The 17,075-nt window shown below is 47.9% G+C and overlaps 1 protein-coding gene across 2 annotated transcripts in view; it reads left to right on the top strand.

Moving 5' to 3' along the window:
* The window catches only part of SLC13A5 (solute carrier family 13 member 5), a 29,389-nt gene extending 18,514 nt beyond the window's left edge, over positions 1-10,875 (top strand). For both annotated transcript variants that reach the window (XM_054458388.2, XM_063655360.1), the window contains exons 8-12: positions 1,291-1,391; positions 2,321-2,439; positions 4,581-4,742; positions 7,934-8,071; positions 9,263-10,875. In XM_054458388.2, coding sequence (XP_054314363.1) covers positions 1,291-1,391; positions 2,321-2,439; positions 4,581-4,742; positions 7,934-8,071; positions 9,263-9,394 — 652 coding nt within the window. In that variant the 3' untranslated portion in view covers positions 9,395-10,875. The remainder of the gene's footprint in view (positions 1-1,290; positions 1,392-2,320; positions 2,440-4,580; positions 4,743-7,933; positions 8,072-9,262) is intronic.
* The last annotated feature ends 6,200 nt before the right edge of the window (positions 10,876-17,075 follow it).

The raw sequence follows: 17,075 nt of genomic DNA, 5'->3' as shown, positions 1-17,075 counted from the left end.
AGATCGTGCCACTGCACTCCAGCCTGGGCGACACAGAGAGACTCCGTCTCAAAAAAAAAAAAATAAATAAAATAAATAAAATAAAATAAAAAGAAAGAAAGATACCGCTGGCTTAGTGCACTGGTGCCTAAATGCTGCTGTTCTCGGCTACAGGTGGCAAGAGGAATGTGGGCCAGGCACTCATGCTTGATCAAGACCTCCTCTTTTGGGAGCTGGGTTTCAGAGAGCACTCTGTTGGTTTCATGACTCATTTTTGTTTTCTGACCAAGCTTCACAATAAGACCTTAAATGTGTTCCTGTGGTATCGTCTCCTCCCTGAGGAGGCTGAGCAGAAAATCCTTGGCCAGGCAGGGTGGCCAGAGCTATGATGAGAGAGATTTCTTTGGCTAGGAGTAGGGCTCCCAGAGCTCTGGTTTCCAAATCTCTGCTCTGCCATCTTCCCTTTCTCATCTTCACATCTGGTCAAATCCCTCCAAAGGCACACATCTAGGGGGCTTCATAGACAGAGTCTTCGCAAAGGGGTACATGTAGTTTCTCTCCTGGCTAAGACGTTGTCAGAATGGAAGAAAGGATGAGAAACGTGTACATCCTAGAAAAGGCAGAAGATGTGGGCAGGGAGATGCTGCTATGATGGCCATTTCGTTTTGAAGGTCGGCTTAGGTCAGCACCAAAGTCCTCATGGTCACCCTGGTGAACCCAGAATTCTAGAGAACCTGGTCAAGAAGAGGTCCTGAAATACATCTATGGAGAATGCACGCTGAGAGGGGGAAGTAGGCTGCTTAGGATTACCCAAAGTTGGTGGTCAAGAGTGTGGGCATCTTGATTTCTAGCCAGGATTCAGTCTCCCATACCACTCTTATTTTTTTATTTTTTTGAGACAGAGTCTCACACTGTCACCCAGGCTGGAGTGCAATGGCACGATCTCGACTCACTGCAGCCTCTGACTCCCAGCAATTCTCCTGCCTCAGCCTCCCATGTAGCTGGGATTACAGGCGCCTGCCAGCATGTCCGGCTAATTTTTTGTATTTTTAGTAGAGACGGGGTTTCACTATGTTGGCCATGCTGGTCTTAAACTCCTGACCTCATGATTCGCCCGCCTCAGCCTCCCAAAAGTGCTGGGATTACAAGCGTGAGCCACCGCACCCGGCCACCACTCTTGACCTTGACTTTTAGGGCTATGTGAGCCTGTTTCTTTGCATAGGAGCATTTGGACACAGAACTGCCAGAGTTGGGATGGGTTTGTTGAGTGACTGTCTCTGCAGCAGATGAGCTGTGCTTTTCCCCACCTAGGTATGTCTCTGATGCCACTGTGGCCATCTTTGTGGCCACGCTGCTATTCATTGTGCCTTCACAGAAGCCCAAGTTTAACTTCTGCAGCCAGACTGAGGAAGGTAAGTCTCCTGTTCTGATCGCCCAGTCATCAGGACTGGAGCCCTGCAAGCAAAGGGTCACTATGGGATGCCCTGGGCCTAGAGGGAGAAAATCCCATCATATTCAAGAGGATTGGCTACAAAAGCCTGGGAAACAGTGGCTTTCAAGCCACTGGTGGTATTATTTAGTGCAAAATCTCTTTTTCGCTTTTTAAAATTTGAATTTAACATTTGAAATTTTATTTATATTACAACAGGAACAGAAAATGTTTCAAATTTTCCATAACACTGACTTCCATTCAGCAATTTTTTGTTTTCTCTCTTCCTCCCAGTCTTTGCTAATGTACCTGTGTATTACCTCATAATCAACACACACACAGTTTGAATCCTATTTCTTTGTTGTTTCTTCTTCCACTTTTGATTGATATTACACTATAAACATTTCCCACTATTGCTACAGTCTTCAAATATATTTTCTCTAATAATGGCACTATGTTGCATTGAGGAGTTGTAATCATTCTCCTGTTGTAGAACATTTTGGCTGTTTTGAATTTTTTATTTCCATAAATTAATGTTTTCTTGCATATAGCTTTTCCTTTGAGGGTATTTTTTCTTTAGGATAAACTTCTAGGAGTAATATTGCTGGGGTGATAGAATATAAAGTCTTAATGGCCCTTAAAATGTATGGCCAAATTGCTTTTCAAAAAGGTCGTACCGATTTATGATGCTTTTGGCAGTGTGTGTAATAGTTTGACCATATCCTCACCAGCAATGTGTATATTATTGTAAACTTTAGCTAATTTATAGGTAGGAGATGGTACCTCATTGTCCTTACTGGCTTTATTCCCCCCTGATTAGATTTCTTTTGTCTTCTAATGCTGCTCTGGGGTGTGTGTGTGTGTGCGTGTGTGTGTGTGTGTGTGTGTCTGTGTGTTCATTTTTCTTCCCAGAAAGGAAAACTCCATTTTTTCCCCCTCCTCTGCTGGATTGGAAGGTAACCCAGGAGAAAGTGCCCTGGGGCATCGTGCTGCTACTAGGGGGCGGATTTGCTCTGGCTAAAGGATCCGAGGTAACTTCTCCAGCCACAGGCTGCCCAGAGCCCTCTTCTTCGTCAAGAGGGTGGCATTTCTCCACCCTTCCATCCCTGGGCTTGTGGGTTTCTGTGCCTGCATCCTTTGTATAACCGCACATTCCTTGAGGACATGGACTCTGTCTCGTCATCTAGGAACTCTACACCACACATAGGGCCTGGAAGACAGAAAGTAACCTTTGAGCAATTGCAGGAATGAGTGAATGAGTGACCGTGGTTAGCCAAGAGAGGCAGAGGACACTGTCAGGTACCCTCTGGGGCTTGATCACAATAATCTCTGCTTTGATTTGTCTGAGGGAAACCTTTCTTTCCAGTCCTTGTCAATATTGTTTACTACTACCTTTGGTCCTTCTACTGGCTACTTAACATGGTAGCTACTTCAAAATTTTTCTTTGGCTAAGTATGTAGCAGCATAGGAGGAGAGGAACATGTTAGAAAACACACAAAAATATAACTTTCTTTACCTCCCTCTTTCCCTCCTGGGGAAGAAATGAGCCAGAGGGAGGGATGAGCTAGCTTTCTGCTGCTGTCCTTCAACCATCTACCCACCCAGCTATCCAGGAGTGTAATAGACAGACTTGGTCTAGTTATTGCTGTTTTTTCAATATCTAGGACATAGCCTGGTGCCTAGTGGGTGCTAAGTTTTTGCGGGGGTGAACAAATCCATCCATCTAGTCACCTCTCCGTCTATCATCCATGCATCTATTCATGTCTTCATCCATCCATCCATCCATCCATCCATCCATCCATCCATCCATCCATCCACCCATCCATCCATCCATCCATCCATCCATCCATCCATCCATCCACCCATCTACCTATCCATCCATCCATTCAACCATCCATCCATCCACCCATCTATCCATCCATCCATCCATCCATCCATCCATCCATCCATCCAACAGTCCTATTATGTCCCTAGTGTTAGGCCAGGCACAGAGATTACAGAGGAGATTGAGATATGGTCCCTGTTCATGACAGACTTCACAGACTAGGGAGGGGCACATATGTGAAAGGGCATTTCAGGAAGTAGCATATGAGCAAGGGAAAAATGTGAGGTATTTAGTTGAGGAGAAGTAGAAGATGAGGCTGGTGAGGCTACTAGAAGCCACTTCTCAGAGGGCCCCAAGATAGGGGGGTGTGGACTTGATCATGAAGGCAGTAGACAGCCACTGAAGGACTGAGGCCAGGGGGTGAGTTGGTCAGATCTGCACGTGAGGAAATCACTCTGATGTCTGGAGTAGGGGCCTGGGATGGGCAGGGCTTGGAGGAGAACTAGCTGAGACTCTGCAGCCTTCATCTTACTCAGGCTCAGAACTTTGGACTCTGTGGACATTCTCTTCTCCTCTAGCCCCCAGTTCAGCACAGTCTCCGTCTTTACTTCGGACTCGGACTATTCCTGCTCAGCCTTCTTTGCTGACTTCTCCTCTGTTCTCCCTGAAATAGGAGTGTCTGCCCAGGCTCTATCCTTGGCCTCTCCTCTTTTTACACTTCATTCTCTCCCTGGACAATTTCTTCTCAGCCCAAAGCCCTAAATCTAAACCCTCAATTTCTGGTCGAAACCATTCTCCTGAGCTTCCAAAACTATGGAGGACTGAAGAGGAGGAGACGGATGTGAGACATTTGGGTGACTTGGTGACTGACTGGGTGTAAGGAAGGAGGGGAACAGAGACCAGCAGCATGACTCCCAGCCTACTGGGCTGGATGGCTGGTGGATGGTGAGTCCATTCACCAAACTGGGAGGCCCAGAGAGAGAAGCAGATTCTGGGCTATGGAGGATGAATGCAGGGTGGAGCATGTTGAGTCTATTGTGCTCTTGGGACATCTGGGTGGACATTTCCAGAAGGCATATGGGTATGTAAATCCACGTAGTAGTCCAGCTGGCTGGAAATACAGATTTAGGAGACAGCAGAATGAGGATGGGGATGAAAATGGTGGGAATGGATGAGGCAAACAGGGAGAGGTTGAGGGCAATATCTTTTTTTAGAAGTTACCCACTGGGTCACCTATGAGGTGCAGAGAGAGAGGGTCGGGAGGGGAGGATGGGCCAAGCTTGCTCTGGCCCTGAAGGAACTGCAAGCTGGGAGCCATGAGATGACTGCCCTCCTGGTGCTTCCCAGGCCTCGGGGCTGTCCGTGTGGATGGGGAAGCAGATGGAGCCCTTGCATGCAGTGCCCCCGGCAGCCATCACCTTGATCTTGTCCTTGCTCGTTGCCGTGTTCACTGAGTGCACAAGCAACGTGGCCACCACCACCTTGTTCCTGCCCATCTTTGCCTCCATGGTAAGTAACCTGATGGTGGGGAGGAGCCCTTCCATTTCACAGGAACACATGGCCATGTTGTGGGTCCCTGATGAGGCAGCGATATGCAGGCCAGAGTCATACCAGGCTTTGGAGACCCGGGTCTGGCTGTGACGTGGATTTGTGGACCCTGGATGCCTCTGTCCCTAAGGCCTCCGCTGCTTTGCTACTCCTCTTTGTACCCCTCGTGCTGACCAAAGCACCAGCCATGGACCAAGTGCTCAAGTTTATTTTATAAATCTAATTGGATTATTTTTCAAGCTGGGGAGACAGGACTTGGGCTAAGGAGGAGCAGGCCAGTGCCGTGGTCTCTGAGCATGTAGCACAGGTGTGCAGGAGGACTGCAGACCAGGAGCACCACTGGCTGGAAACCCCAGGAAGAGGTCTTGGAGGAGTGGGGACTTGGGAGTAGGTAGGAGAGGAGAGAGAATTCTGGGAAGATGGAGCAGCGCAAGTAAAGGCAATGGTGCACATGACTGAGGACTCCTGGAAGCCTTGCTTGGTGAGCACAGGGATAAGGGATCCCGGGGAGTTGAGAGAGGCAGCTGTTGGTTGTGGGAAAAGCTGCTGAGTGCCAGGCTAAAGCATTCTGTTCTATGGACAAGCATGTTTTTGAGTTGGGATTGACAAGAAAGCAGAGCTTATAGGAAAATCAGTGGCTATGGTTTTTTTTGTTTTTTGTTTTTTGCATTTCCTTCTGTCATCCGTGGCAAAGACGTCCAGCTTCAGGGTAGTATGGAAAGATCCCTGGTCTCACAGTCAGAAGACCCGAGTTCAAGATGTGGGATCTCTAAACATGGCCCTTCAGTTCTTTCTTCCGAGAGCTATGCTGATGGCCAAGCAAGATGAGGGCTATGAAAAGCCTCTGTAGACTGCACAATGAGCATGGGAGAGGCTGTCATCATTCTGGAATTGGGAGACAGATTTACAGAGGGCCTCAACACAAGATTGAAGGTGGTGAATTTCCATTCGGCTGCCTGGGCGTCTGCATGTATAAAAAGCAAACCTAAGTGGTTTTTTTCTCTTCCAAGTGAAGATGAAAGTGTTAAAAATAGCAAGGAGGTGAAAGTGTTCAAAATAGCAAAGTGGCCTGTCTCCTCTTCTCCTAAGCAGACTGTCCAAACAGACGCACAGTAGGAGGAGCACCTTTTGATGCTTGGCATGTGGTGGTGATGCTTCCTCTCTCCTAGCACAGGACCTGGCTTTGTCATCTCCAGACCTAACTGGGAGCACCGAGGGTCCTAACCAGGCAAATGCAAGCCCTAATGGGCTCTTTGAAAACAAGCTTTTCTAGAAGCAGGAACCCCAAGTAAAATTTCCCCAGCTGCCTCTAAGGCCCATCACACTCCTGTCTCATGCCCACCTATGAGAAAGGAAAAGGTGATGGTCATTGAGCTGTGCTGCAGAGGAGTGTGAGGTGCAGACACCATGGGGTACCCACAGCCAGGAAAATGAGGATGGTGGGGGAGAGGCACCAGGGAAGAGCTGGGCCCCTGCCTGGGACCCCTCAGTGATTCCCAGGGGGCGTGGGACTTGCGCAGTCCTTTCAGAGGGCTGTTTACCAACAGGCACCATAACATTAAACCTGCTCAGACCCCTTGACTCAGCAATTTCATGTCTGGGAATATATCTTAGAAAATAATCAGAGATGCTACCAACATATGTTATGCTGATGTATGACAGAATTATTATACAAATATATCCATAGTAACAGGGGGTTTGCTGAAATAAATTATCGTATATTCATATAATATAACACTGTCAGGCCATTAAAAATCACAGTTTCAAAGATAATAAAATGGGAACATGCTCATAGTATAGTTTTTTTAAATTGCAGATGGTATATGGCTAAAAATGTCTAATAATGCAAAGATGTATACAGACCTTAATCCTCTAGCCTCCTCCCTACAGATGACCTCTGTTAATTTCTCAAATATTTTTCTGGATATTTTACACACATACACACACACACACACACACACACACACACACACACACACACACATTCTTTTTAAACAAAGGGTATCATTCTATAGTCATTACACATCTTAATTTTTTTTTTTTTTTTGAGACAGAGTTTCACTCTTGTCACCCAGGCTGGAGTGCAATGGTGTGATCTCGGCTCACTGCAACTTCCACGTCCCGAGTTCAAGAGATTCTCCTACCTCAGTCTCCCGAGTAGCTGGGATTACAGGTGCCTGCCACCTTGCCCGGCTGATTTTTTGTATTTTTAGTAGAGACGGGGTTTCACCACATTGGTCAGGCTGGTCTCGAACTCCTGACCTCTGCCTGCCTTGGCCTCCCAAAGTGCTGGGATTACAGGCGTGAGCCACTGTGCCCAGCCATTCATCTTAATTTTTGAAAAATCTAACCATGAAGCCTTGGTTGTCTTGGAGATCTTTCCTTATTAGCACACACACAAAAAATCCAATTCTTTACAGCTTCATACTATTCCATCATTTGTATGTATCATATTTTATTTAACCATCCTGCTATTAGTGACCATTGAGTTGGCTTCCTGCGTTTTGCTGTTACATGGTTGCAACAAACATGTTTGCGTGTGTCTGCCCTCATGTGCATGTAAATCTGAATGATACATGATTGATTTGATAGATTTTAGGAGTTACATCATTCATTCATGCACTCAACAAATATTTAATGAGTGCCTACTCTCTGATAGGTGCTGTTAGATGTGGCTAAATTTTAAAGTGTAGAATTTAAAAGATGGCTACCAAATTCCATGTGCAAAATGACCCCACGCATGTATAAAAACACACACATCCACAGATTTATATGTAGGAGAGAAGATGTGGTCCCTGGCCTCTAGGCTCTCTCAGTCTGTGGCAGGACAGACAGACATGTGCACGTGGCACTGTAAGGTTGAGCACAGTCTAAGTACTCAGCATGGTCTCTGGCACATGGTAGGTGCCCAAGAAATATATGTTGAATGAATTGAGGGGGTAACGCCTTCCAGGGAAGGCAGCCTCTGAGCTCAGCCTTCAGTGTTCCGTAGGTTGAATTATCTGCCAGAGACGTGGCAAAAGGGAGAGGAACCAAGACAGAGGCACAGAGGTTCAAACGTTCCCGGCACATTCAGAGAATCCTTTTCAGAGTCACGTCCCCAAGAGTTTCTGTGTTCTGTACGGTGATGTTGCAGTGCTGTTTTTCCACAGTCTCGCTCCATCGGCCTCAATCCGCTGTACGTCATGCTGCCCTGTACCCTGAGTGCCTCCTTTGCCTTCATGTTGCCTGTGGCCACCCCTCCGAATGCCATCGTGTTCACCTACGGGCACCTCAAGGTTGCTGACATGGTAACACAGCTGTTTTTATTTACTCCCGTTGGACTATAATGCTGTTGTCATAAGGGATGCCCCATTTACAAATCACAGAGTTTCAAAATGATGTCATATGACTTGGGAATACCACGGAACATCCAGACCTGTAGCCATTGTTGACATTTATAATGCAGCTTTTCTTCTTTTTTTGAGATGATCTCAAGCCTCACACACTGTTCTTTCTCTGAGGTGGGTTATAGACCCCCACCTGGAAAAGCCTGTGCAGGCACCAGGGGAGTCCTTGGAAGGGGTGAAGGTGGGGCTGAGGGACTCACGTGGCCAAAGATGAACTTGACAAATTAGCAAGAACCACGAAGATAGGCAGGGCAGGCTTAGGCAGCAGGGGGATGCTAATGACAGTCACAGAGATTCTTAGGGGTGTCTGAAGAGGTAGAAGCAGGGAGAGGAAGAGAGAGAGCACTGCTTGGGAGTAGATGATGCCTTGGAAACAAATATAGTCAGAGGAAGAACTCTTCGTTGGCTCTGTCACCTTTGCTGGGAGAAGGGCAGCTTTGCAGCTCTGGGCTGGGAAAGGGGCAAGTGTGTGAGCCCAGGAGGCCAGAAATGTACCTGGGACCAATCGGGTGTTCGTTATCTCAGAGCCTCTGCTGGGTCTCTCAGGGACTCCATGGAGCATTTTCATAAAAAGGGTGGGTCCCAGAAACCATGGACTGCAAACTTGACTCCAATCCCCAGTAAAATATCTACAACAGGCTAGTGAAGCAATGGTTAGTGACCATGAGGGAAGCTTGCAGAGCAGGCATCAGAAAGAGCCTGAGGAGGTCCACGGGGAAGCTGGCACGTCCTTGTAGGATGGTTAAGGCACTGGGATGAGCAATGAACCTGGACTCACACACTGGACTCTGTCACCGTTTCCCTGAATGGCCTAAGCTGTTGCCTCCTGCCACCTCTCTGAGGTCATTTTCCAAATGCTCGTGGGCATAGAGAACCCATCCGTTCTGCCTACTTCCCAGGGATGCCTTGAGCACTGAGGATACCTGGGGGACATGAAGTCGCACTGTCCTGGGGGTCGGGACACCCCAGCCAGGAACAGAGCATGGCACAGGAACATCGAGGCCCAGTGAGCCGACCCTTTGTCCTCCTCTCTGAGAGCGCTAGTTCGCAGCAGGCCTCAGGGTGCTGACTCTGACACTGTCTCTTTTCCAGGTGAAAACAGGAGTCATAATGAACATAATTGGAGTCTTCTGTGTGTTTTTGGCTGTCAACACCTGGGGACGGGCCATATTTGACTTGGATCATTTCCCTGACTGGGCTAATGTGACACATATTGAGACTTAGGAAGAGCCACAAGACCATGCACACAGCCCTTACCCTCCTCAGGACTACCGAACCTTCTGGCACACCTTGTACAGAGTTTTGGGGTTCACACCCCAAAATGACCCAACGATGTCCACACACCACCAAAACCCAGCCAATGGGCCAACTCTTCCTCCAAGCCCAGATGCAGAGTTGGTCATGGGCAGCCGGAGGGCAGGCTCAGAAATGAAGGGAACCTCTCAATGGGCTGCTGGACCCATCTTTCCCAAGCCTTGCCATTATCTCTGTGAGGGAGGCCAGGTAGCCGAGGGATCAGGATGCAGGCTGCTGTACCTGCTCTGCCTCAAGCATCCCCCACATGGGGCTCTGGTTTTTACTCGCTTCGTCCTAGGTAGTTTAAATGGGAATCAGATCCCCTGGTTGAGAGCTAAGACAACCACCTACCAGTGCCCATGTCCCTTCCAGCTCACCTTGAGCAACCTCAGATCATCTCTGTCACTTTGGAAGGGACATCCCAGCCAGGGACGGAATGCCTGGTCTTGAGCAACCTCCCACTGCTGGAGTGAGAGTGGGAATCAGAGCCTCCTGGAGCCTCTGGGAACTCCTCGTGTGGCCACCACCAAAGGATGAGGAATCTGAGTTGCCAACTTCAGGACGACACCTGGCTTCCCACCCCACAGGCCGACCTACTCCCTTCGTCACTTGGTTCTGTTTTAATCAACTGGCCCCCTGTCCCACCTCTCCAGTGAGCCTCCTTCAACTCCTTGGTCCCCTGTTGTCTGGGCCAACATTTGTCGAGACGCCCTGGCTGGCATCCTCTGGGGTCCCCCTTTTCTCCCAGGCAGGTCATCTTTTCTGGGAGATGCTTCCCCTGCCATCCCCAGATAGCTAGGATCACACTCCAAGTATGGGCAGTGATGGCGCTCTGGGGGCCACAGTGGATATCTAGGTCCTCCCTCACCTGAGGCCCAGAGTGGACACAGTTGTTAATTTCCACTGGCTATGCCACTTCAGAGTCTTTCATGCCAGCGTTTGAGCTCCTCTGGGGAAAATCTTCCCTTTGTTGACTGGCCTTCACAGCCATGGCTGGTGACAACAAAGGATCGTGGAGAATGAGCAGTGCTTGGTGATCTCTCAGCAAACAACCCCTGCCCGTGGGCCAATCTACTTGAAGTTACTCAGACAAAGACCCCAAAGTGGGGCAACAACAACTCCAGAGTGGCTGTGGGAATCTTCAGAACCCCCCTGTAAGAGACAGACATGAGAGACAAGCATCTTCTTTCCCCCACAAGTCCATTTTATTTCCTTCTTGTGCTGCTCTGGAAGAGAGGCAGTAGCAAAGAGATGAGCTCCTGGATGGCATTTTCCAGGGCAGGAGAAAGTATGAGAGCCTCAGGAAACCCCATCAAGGACCGAGTATGTGTCTGGTTCCTTGGGTGGGACGATTCCTGACCACACTGTCCAGCTCTTGCTCTCATTAAACGCTCTGTCTCCCACGGAAAGCTCCACTGTGCTGCTGACTTGTCTCTGGTTTTCTGCAGTGTAGGGAGCCCAGGGAGGCGGATGAATGAACGGTTACGCCCTGCCCACCTGCTGGGTGCCAGGCCTTCCTGTCCCTGTTGAATCCACTAGTTATCTCATTCGATCTTTGCAGCAACCATGTGAGACAGCAAGGTGTTATCCTCCTTTGTCTTTCAAAAAAAAGTGAGGCTCAGAGAGGCCAAGGGAAGTGTCCAAAGTCACACTTCAAGTTACTGGCAGTTACATTTCCAACCAAGAGCTTCCAACTCCATACCCCCTGCTCCTTCTGCCAGCCATGAAGGGCTTTGGCCTTATGGGGCTTGTAGGGAAAGGTGAGTGGCCAAGAGCAAGTCCATGCCAAGGGAAGATCTCCAAACATGAGTCCCTGTCTGTTGCCTCCTCTGAGATAGGCACAGGACAAGTGATCAATGAGACAGGGTGGTCCTTACCCTAAGAAGCAAAGTGTTTGGTTGGGCAGGGAAGTAGGGAAAAGGCTGCCACCTCCCCCCACCAAGGTACAACTTCTGGCTTCCTTCCTCCCCAGCCCTCTATCACTGCCCTCTGTGCCACTACTGTTGACTGGCCTGCCCCACCAGACTGAGGGCTCTGACTGCCCACCGAGTCTAGTGTCAGCATTATGGCTGACCTAGAGCAGGCTATACAGTTAGTATGATGGATAAATACATGATTTGTCAGTGCAGTCAATTAGGTGCAAGCTGTTGGTAGTAGGCAAGGTCAATAAAGGTCATCCAAGGTACGCATTGAAGGATGAGTAGAATGGCCAGGGGTAATGGGGGAGGAACTGGTGGGTGGGTGGAGGACTCTTCCAGACACCAGTGGTTAAGGGCTGACAAAAAGCTGGGTGGAGGGCTTCCAGAGTGCCGAGCTCCCACCTGAAGAGGCTGACCAGAGGCCAATCCTAAACAACTCTAGGAGCAACCAAACACTTTGCTTCTTAGGGCAAGGACCACCCTGTCTTATTGATCACTGTCCTGAGCCTATCTCAGGGGAGGCAACAGAGAGGGACCCGTATTCAGAGATCTTCCCTTGGCATGACTTGCTCTTGGCCACTTACCTTTCCCTACAAGCCGTATGAGGCCAAGGCCCTTCATGGCTAGCGGAAGGAGAAGTGGGCAGGAGTTGGAAGATCTGGGTTGGAATGGTAACTGCCACTAACTCGATGTGTGATTCTGAACACTTAACTTGGCCATACATGCTCTCTTATTTGCTTTTGATGGCAAATAAGAGAAGGCCCAGCAAACAGTGGCTTAAACCAGAAGGTCATTTAATGTTTACTTTTCAGGAAGTCTGCAGGTAGATGGTTGCTGGCATTGGCCCAACAGCTCATTTCAGCCTCCAAGGACTTGCGCTCCATAGTCCACTCTGTCATCTTAAAGCCATCACACTTTTACCCCCATGCTTGACCCCCAGGCTACATACACAGCTGCTTTCCTTCAAGGCAGAAAGGTGGATGGAGTGAGGGCATGACAGTGTCAACTGCATCTTTGTCTTTTACTAGGCAAGTAAAAGCTTCCTCAGAAGCCCCATACAGACTTCCCTTTATGTCTTATGGGCCACAAGTAGGTCACATGCCTACCCTAAGACCCATCATTCACAAAGGGGGATTGGAGTCCCATTGGAATACTGTGACCAATTAAGACTCATCTCTCGGGGTTGGGGAATTAGCCTATGTTTCCCCAAATTAAGCTATTTCCACCCACTACAAAATCTGGGCTCTGGCAGGAAAAAACGGTGGGAGGAGCTGTTGGGTAGGCGATGATAAGTGTCTGGTATGATCACTCCATGAGTCTTGAGAGGCCCTCTTTCCACAGAATTCAGTAGGAGCATGTTGCTAGGTAGGAAGTGAGTACGTGGTTTTCTGGTCAAGAGCTTGAACAATGCCTCCAATTCCCGACAGTTAGGCCTTCTGCAGGGGGTCCCGTGGATTCGGAGGCTAGAGTCTGAGCCATGGACGGAGCTCAGTCCTGACATCAGACACCAAATCAGTCATGCTGCACTCTGGGTCTCAGTGTCCTTCACAAAGGCGCTGGACCAGAGGGTCTCTAAGGGCTTTCCCCAGAGTCACGGATCCTCTTACCCCAGTGGACCCTCCCTCTGCTTGGGCCAGATGCAGCCCCCCATCCCGATCTCCCATGCTGTCTCATCTTGGAGCCTGTTCCAAGGTCCCACGGCCTGTTTCCCTATGGGGCTTTGCCGAAGGCCATCTCAGGGCTTTCCCCGATCTATATCTTGCCTCTGACATTTTGTAAAGAGGCTCCACCCTAGGCCTTTGAGTTCTCTCTTCTTAGTGCTTGGATCAGACATCTGGGCTTGAGGTTAGCTCAACACACAATGTTGACCAGGACTGCCCTCTTAATTTTTTTTGGCAGTGACTTATGGCTCCACAAAGATTCTTTGCATTCCAAAATTAAGTCCCTGGGCTCCTTAGCCTCTGATCTCTGAATGAGATGCTCCTGAGGGCAGGACACAGGTCTCCTCCCCTGTTCATCATCAGCTGAGAGCTTTCTTAGAGAAGGACTGGGGTCTCCCCATCTGGCGTCTACCTGGGACAGGTGAAGTCTTCTTTCCTCCCCACCATTTCTTGCACATAAACAAAACATCTCTTTGCTCTGGGTTCGAAGCAGGATACCAGCTCACTAGCACAAAGCCCAATCCTTGAGATGAACAAATCAGGATGTTCTTGGGTAAGATCTGTAATGGCATATTCTTGTCTGTGGAAACAAAGTCCAAATGCTGTATTGTCTGGTTAAAAACTACAGCTGGCGGCCGGGCGAGGTGGCTCACACCTGTAATCCCAAAACCTTGGGAGGCTGAGACAGGTGGATCATGAGGTCAGGAGTTCAAGAACAGCCTGGCCAAGATGATGAAACCCCGTCTCTACTAAAAATACAAAAATATTAGCCGGGCACGGGGGTGGGCGCCTGTAATCCCAGATACTCGGGAGGCTGAGGCAGAGAATTGCTTGAACCTGGGAGGCGGAGGTTGCAGTGAGCCGAGATCACACCACTGTACTCCAGCCTGGGCGACAGAGTGAGACTCTGTCTGAAAACAAACAAACAAACAAACTACAGCTGGCTGTCCTATTCTTAGCCCAGAATCCCTTTTTCCAGATACTTTCTCCCCCTAGTCACACAGCCTCTGAAAAGCCTTTGTGTCCCAACCTACCAGACACTTTTTAAAAATCTATTCACACACACACACACAAGTTTTATCAAGATAAATCCTTCATACCACGGGATGGGCTTTTACATCTCAACCGGAAGTTTGCCATTTCAGGCTGAAATCTCTGCAATCAAGATTCTGTTTATCTCACTTGGCTTCCTGAGCCAGGACTCACGTGTACTCTCTTCCCTACCCCAGGAGCATCTTCCAGCAGCTTCCCTGACCTGCTTGTACAAATGCCCCCATCCAGCTGCAGAGCCACAGGCCACCCATGGCTGGCAGTGGTGTCCCTGCTTCCTGCTATCAAGGGCAGAGAAATATTAAAGTTGAATCTCAGAACACCCTGTTAGCTGGTCAAGAAATTTTTTAACTACTTTTTATAGTAAAAAATTAATATGAACACCGTAAAAGAAATTCCAGTGGCACAAAAGGTATTGAGATGTTTGCCTCTCACTTCAGACCTTTAGTCCCCAAACCATCCCCGCCAAAAGGGAACCACTGTCAACAGTTTCTTACACATCCTTCTAGAAATATTATATAATCTAGAAAGATTATGTAATAGATATCCATTAACTGTATTACATATGGGAGCATACTGTACACATTTTCTGTGCTTGATTCTACCTCCCCCTCCACCCATTAAGAATTTATTTGGAGATCTTTCTATTTCAGGACATACTAAGTTTAGCTAATTGTTTTTATTCAATAGTTAATGTTAGTTTTAAACTGAAGTGAGATTAGGCCAAGCGCGCTGGCTCACGCCTGTAATCCCAGCACTTTGGGAGGCTGAGGCAGGTGGATCACGAGGTCAGGAGATTGAGACCATCCTGGCCAACATGGTGAAACTCCCATCTCTACTAAAATACAAAAAATTAGCCAGGCACGGTGGCGCGCGCCTGTAGTCCCAGCTACTCAGGAGGTTGAGGCAGGAGAATGGCGTGAACCCGGGAGGCGGAGCTTGCAGTGAGCCGAGATCACGCCACTGCACAGAGTGAGACTCCGTTTCTAAATAAATAAATAAATAAATAAATAAATAAATAAATTGAGGTGAGATTAAATTTAGAAAACCGCACAGATCTTAAGTGTACCATCCAATGATTTTGACAAATGCTTACATCTTGTAAATATCCAAATTCCACAAGCCTCCTGCCCAAAGTTCTCTCTGCCCCTTCAAGTAACACTTCCTGCAGGCAACCACATTCTGATTTCTGTCACCATAGATGAGTTGTGTCCGTTGAACTTCTTATAAATGGAATCATACAGGAGTACTCTTGGGTCTGATTTATTTTGTTTAATGAAATACTTCTGAAATTCATTCCTATTGTTGTATATCTGTTCATTTTATTGTTGTTGCTAAATAGTGTTCCTTTGTACGAATATACCACAGTTTGTGTAGTCTCCCATTGGACACGTGGGCTGTTCCAATTTGGGGCTATTATAAATAAAGCCATTATAAACATCTCTGTAGAAGTTTCTTTTGTGAGCATATGTTTTCACTTCTCCTGCGACATACCTAAGAGTGAGCCCCAGTCTTTTTAAAAGCTGCAAAGTTTTCTTTTTTGAGACAGAGTCTCACTCTGTCACCCAGGCTGGAGTGCAGTGGCGCGATCTCAGCTCACTGCAAGCTCCACCTCCCGGGTTCGCGCCATTCTTCTGCCTCAGCCTCCCAAGTAGCTGGGACTACAGGCACCCGTCACCATGCCTGGCTAATTTTTTTGTATTTTTTAGTAGAGATGGGGTTTCACCGTGTTAGCCAGGATGGTCTCGATCTCCTGACCTTGAGATCTGCCTGCCTCGGCCTCCCAAAGTGCTGGGATTACAGGTGTGAAAAGCTGCAAGGTTTTCTATTGTAAGTATGTGTCACAGAATAATCAAGTCCCCTATTGATGGGCGTTGGGTTGTTTCCAGTGGATTGCTAATGCTGTAATAAGCATATCTGTACATACATCTTTGTGCACCTATGTAAGAATAGTTTCTGGCCAGATGCGGTGCCTCATGCTCTGTCGCCCAGGCTAAAGTGCAGTGGTGCAATCTCGGCTCACTGCAACCTCCACCTCCCTGGTTTTAGCGAGGTTTACGTGCTGGGTTTAAGTGCTGGGATTACAGGCATGAGCCACTGTGCCCAGCCCCAAGAGTTCTTTTTTTTTAAAAGTTCTTTTTTTATTAATTTGTAAGAATTCTTTATGTATTTAAGAAATTAGTCATTCAGCTGTCATAGGGATTTTTATAATATATGTGAAGATCTGCTGAGGCTACTTTGTTTATTCTTCTTTTTCATTATTTTTGCCTCGTTATTTTCACATATTTTTCCATAAGAATTTCTAAGTCAGCTTCTTCAGTTCCAAAAAAAAAAAAAAATGGGTTGACATTTATCTCCCTGGCTATCTCTCCTATTCCTCTTCCCCTCACTCACTCCAGGATTTCCTGACTTCAGCAATATTGACATTTTGGACCGAATACTTCTTTATTGTAAGAGGCTGTTCTATGCACTGTGGGACACCAAGCAGAATCTTAGCTTCTATTAATATTTAGTAGAGGCCAATAGCAACCCTCTCCCCCTCCAGCTGTGACAATCAAAAATATCTGTAGACATTGCCAAATGCCCCCTGGAGGGCAAAATTGCCCGTGGTTGAGAGCCACTGACTCACTCTGACCTAGAACCCTGGCCCCTGCTGTCTAGAGCATGCGGGGTCTCCTCCTGCTCCCTCACTGCTCCAATCTTTGCTCAGTGGTCCCTTCTCAGCCTAGTTCAGATGACAACTCCCTCATCTGCTCCACACGCTCTCTCTACAAGCCTCCTTGACTTTTCTCTGTTGTACTTTTCATCTTCTGACATACTACGCAATTTACTTTTAATTTGGTCTGTCTCTCCCACCTCTGTAAGAATGTAAGCCCTATGAGGACAGGGATTTTTGTCTGTTTTGTTCACTCCTGTTGCCAACCCCAAAGGGTCAGGCTCTGGGAAGGGGCTCCTTGGAACAGCTCTAGGCTCTTTCCT

Source organism: Pongo pygmaeus, chromosome 19, assembly GCF_028885625.2.
Source record: "Pongo pygmaeus isolate AG05252 chromosome 19, NHGRI_mPonPyg2-v2.0_pri, whole genome shotgun sequence".
Taxonomy (NCBI): domain Eukaryota; kingdom Metazoa; phylum Chordata; class Mammalia; order Primates; family Hominidae; genus Pongo; species Pongo pygmaeus.
Note: the sequence above shows the minus strand (reverse complement) of the source record. Positions and strands in the feature narration are given on the sequence as shown.